At 48.0% G+C, this 2,888-nt stretch overlaps 1 protein-coding gene across 1 annotated transcript in view; it reads right to left on the minus strand.

The window, feature by feature from the left end:
- The window catches only part of LOC112114879 (protocadherin Fat 4), a 190,395-nt gene extending 189,023 nt beyond the window's left edge, over positions 1 to 1,372 (minus strand). The window contains 1 exon segment of the mRNA XM_029913746.1: positions 7 to 1,372. Coding sequence (XP_029769606.1) covers positions 7 to 1,184 — 1,178 coding nt within the window. The 5' untranslated portion in view covers positions 1,185 to 1,372.
- Positions 1,373 to 2,888: the final 1,516 nt, after the last annotated feature.

Consider the following 2,888-nt stretch of genomic DNA (forward strand, 5'->3'; position numbering starts at 1 on the left):
ATTTTAAATGGCAAATTATCTTGAATGCGACAGGTGACTTCTCCATTTCCTCCATCGTCTCGGTCACGGGCTTTCATCAGAGCTATCACTGTCCCGGGCACTGAGTCTTCGGGAATTGGACTGGACACGGATGTGAGTGTCATTTCGGGTCTATTGTCGTTCTCATCCAGAATTTCTATATGAACTTTGCAGTGGTCAGTGAGACCTCCCCCATCCCTCGCTTCTACACCCATTATATAATTATTTGCTTCTTCAAAATCCAGAAATCCTTTTGTTGTGATTATTCCGTTACCAGAATCTAAACTAAACAGATGTCGTGAACTCTGCGGTATGTTGCTGAAATAATATGTTATTTTGGCATATGAACCTTCATCTGCATCAATGGCTTTAACCTGGAACACTAAAGAGCCCTTTGGTAGATTTTCCTTCAGGTTGACTTTGTAGATCTCTTCAGTGAATACAGGGGGGTTGTCATTAGCGTCAGTAACAGTTATTTTAATCTGAGCTGTTCCGGTTCTGACTGGATCTCCCCCATCCACAGCCGTCAGGATCAAGTGATGGGAACTCTGCTTCTCTCGATCCAAAGGTTTCTCTAACACCAATTCTGCCTCCTTTTTTCCATCTGGATTTTCCTTCAGTTTCAATATAAAATACCGATTTGGACTGAGCTGGTAACCCCGCAGTGAATTGGCTCCAACATCGGGATCTTGCGCAGGTTCTAGAGGAAATCGCGCACCAGGTTGTGCTAATTCATTAATTTCTAAATCCATATTATTTTTAGTAAACCGCGGTGCATTATCATTCATGTCCTGGATTGCGACATTCACGTGGAAAACATTCAAAGGGTTTTCAACCACAGCTTCTAAATGTAGGAAACAAATCGGTGATTTCCCACATATCTCCTCCCGGTCTATCCTGTTGTTCACATAGAGATTGCCATTTCCCCCATTCACACTGAAGTATGGCTTTTCCGAATTGACACGCAGCTTTCGCTGAGGCAGCTCTCTGCCATTTAACCCCAAATCCTTAGCGAGATTCCCCACAAGGGAACCTTTGGCCATTTCCTCGGGAATGGAGTAACGAATCTGCTCGGAGACCGCCCGGCAGAACAAAGAGAATAAAAAGGGAAAGAACAGTACTTGCCCTGTGACTGCCCGGCCCGGCTCTCTGTGTCTGGTTTCCATATCAGCCACTCTGGGCTCTGTTTTCCTTGCCTCTTTTATTCTGAATCGATTCTCCGTTCCAAATTTCCCTCGGCTTGTAAGAATCCTCGGGGTCGGTAATGAAATATAAATGAAATATATTCCCCTGCTAGATTATAGCAATCCGGGAGGATTTGGTTTTTCCGCGACACTGTGTCTTTCTGCTGCGATTCTTCAGAGATCTGCACAGTATAATAATGTAATAGCTCTGCAAGAGGCTCAGTCCAATAGGTCCCCGGCTGCAGCCCTGACTCCGCATTGGCCAACAGCGGCACTCTGAGTCTTAGTGAGGGAACTGCAGGCGAAATGCTCACATCGGAGACGGAAATACGCAAGACCCCGCAATATCACTAAGCATAAGTTTTTTCATAAACTAATTTTTTGAGAGTTAAAAAATCATCAAGATCTGAGAAGTGGAGACTGCGCAGACCAGGTCAATTTATAATAAACCAACTCCGAAGGTAAGATTCTCATCGGAATGTTGCAAATTTAGTTTTCCTTTCAAGAGTACAACCGACTTCTTTACCCTCTTGATTTAAAATACAACATGTAAGTGTCTGTTGGTGTAAAAAAATGCCATTGCATGCATTTTCAGCGTTATAAGTAATTTCAGGTGAGGCAGTTTAGTTCCCTCATATCCTCATTCGGTTAGATTATTTGTAAATTTCTGTTGTTGCCATGGGCAATAACATGATTTTCCTCGCTAGAGAGCAGAGAACGTTAATTATGTTGGAGGCTGAATGTGGAATGTATTAAGTAAATTCACAGTATGCTTCTCTGAAGATGGAACTATCTTACTTAAAACCCTTTGTTCACGGCTAGATGTACCCATTCTTATTTTATTTCTAAAATAATCTCCCGGTATGTGTATGAACGAGGCCTGGGACGTAAGGTATAATTCTGTTCTCGCAGAGGTCAACAGCAAATATTTTATTGCTTCAGTGGTGTCAGGATTTCTCCCTTGAGAAACAGTTCCCTTCCCAGCTCTGACACAAAACTCCTAGGCAGGGGCTGAGTTTTCGTAAAGGCGGGGAGGGGGCACGAGGCCCCGCCCCCTCCTTTGCCCACAAGGCCCCGCCCCTGGCCAAGCCGGATCACGGAGCTCTGGCCTCTCCACCTGCTGAGGGTGGGAGGGCCGAGAGCATCCCCCAGTGCTCTGTCTCCGTCTCTCACGCGGGACCCCTGCCCACTGCAGGTGGAAGGTCCGCGCTGGCTCCCCACAGCAGCTCGCGCGGTTCTTACCCCTACCCGGCTCCGGCTTCCCGCCTGGCCCAAGGTGCCGAAGAGCCACCCGGGCAGCTGTGGGGAGCCGCGGACCATCCATCTGTCCTGGGCGGGGACATGGGGTCGGGGGCTGCTCTCGGCTCCCCCGGACCGGGCAGGTGGAGGATCCCCGGCTCCGGTTCCCAAGGCCGCTGTTGTCTGGGCCAGATCCAGCGTCTGTTCCGGGCAGCCTGACGGGGGGCGGAACCTCAGGGGGAAGAGGAGGGGCAGGGGGCCGGGCCCTAGCGAAAAAAGTGGACGGACCTGGAGGGCCATGGTCCATTGGTCCCTGCTGTTCCAGCACCCCTGCTAAGTGCAACATTTGGAAAGTTAATTAGTCAAATTTTTCAAATTTGGAGCCTTCAAGTTAGATACCTAAATCCATACTGAAGAGCCTAAATAAATGTCTTGATTGTCAGCGAC

This window comes from Terrapene carolina, unplaced genomic scaffold (genome assembly GCF_002925995.2).
Source record: "Terrapene carolina triunguis isolate 2854851 unplaced genomic scaffold, T_m_triunguis-2.0 Scaffold838, whole genome shotgun sequence".
NCBI classification, from domain to species: domain Eukaryota; kingdom Metazoa; phylum Chordata; order Testudines; family Emydidae; genus Terrapene; species Terrapene triunguis.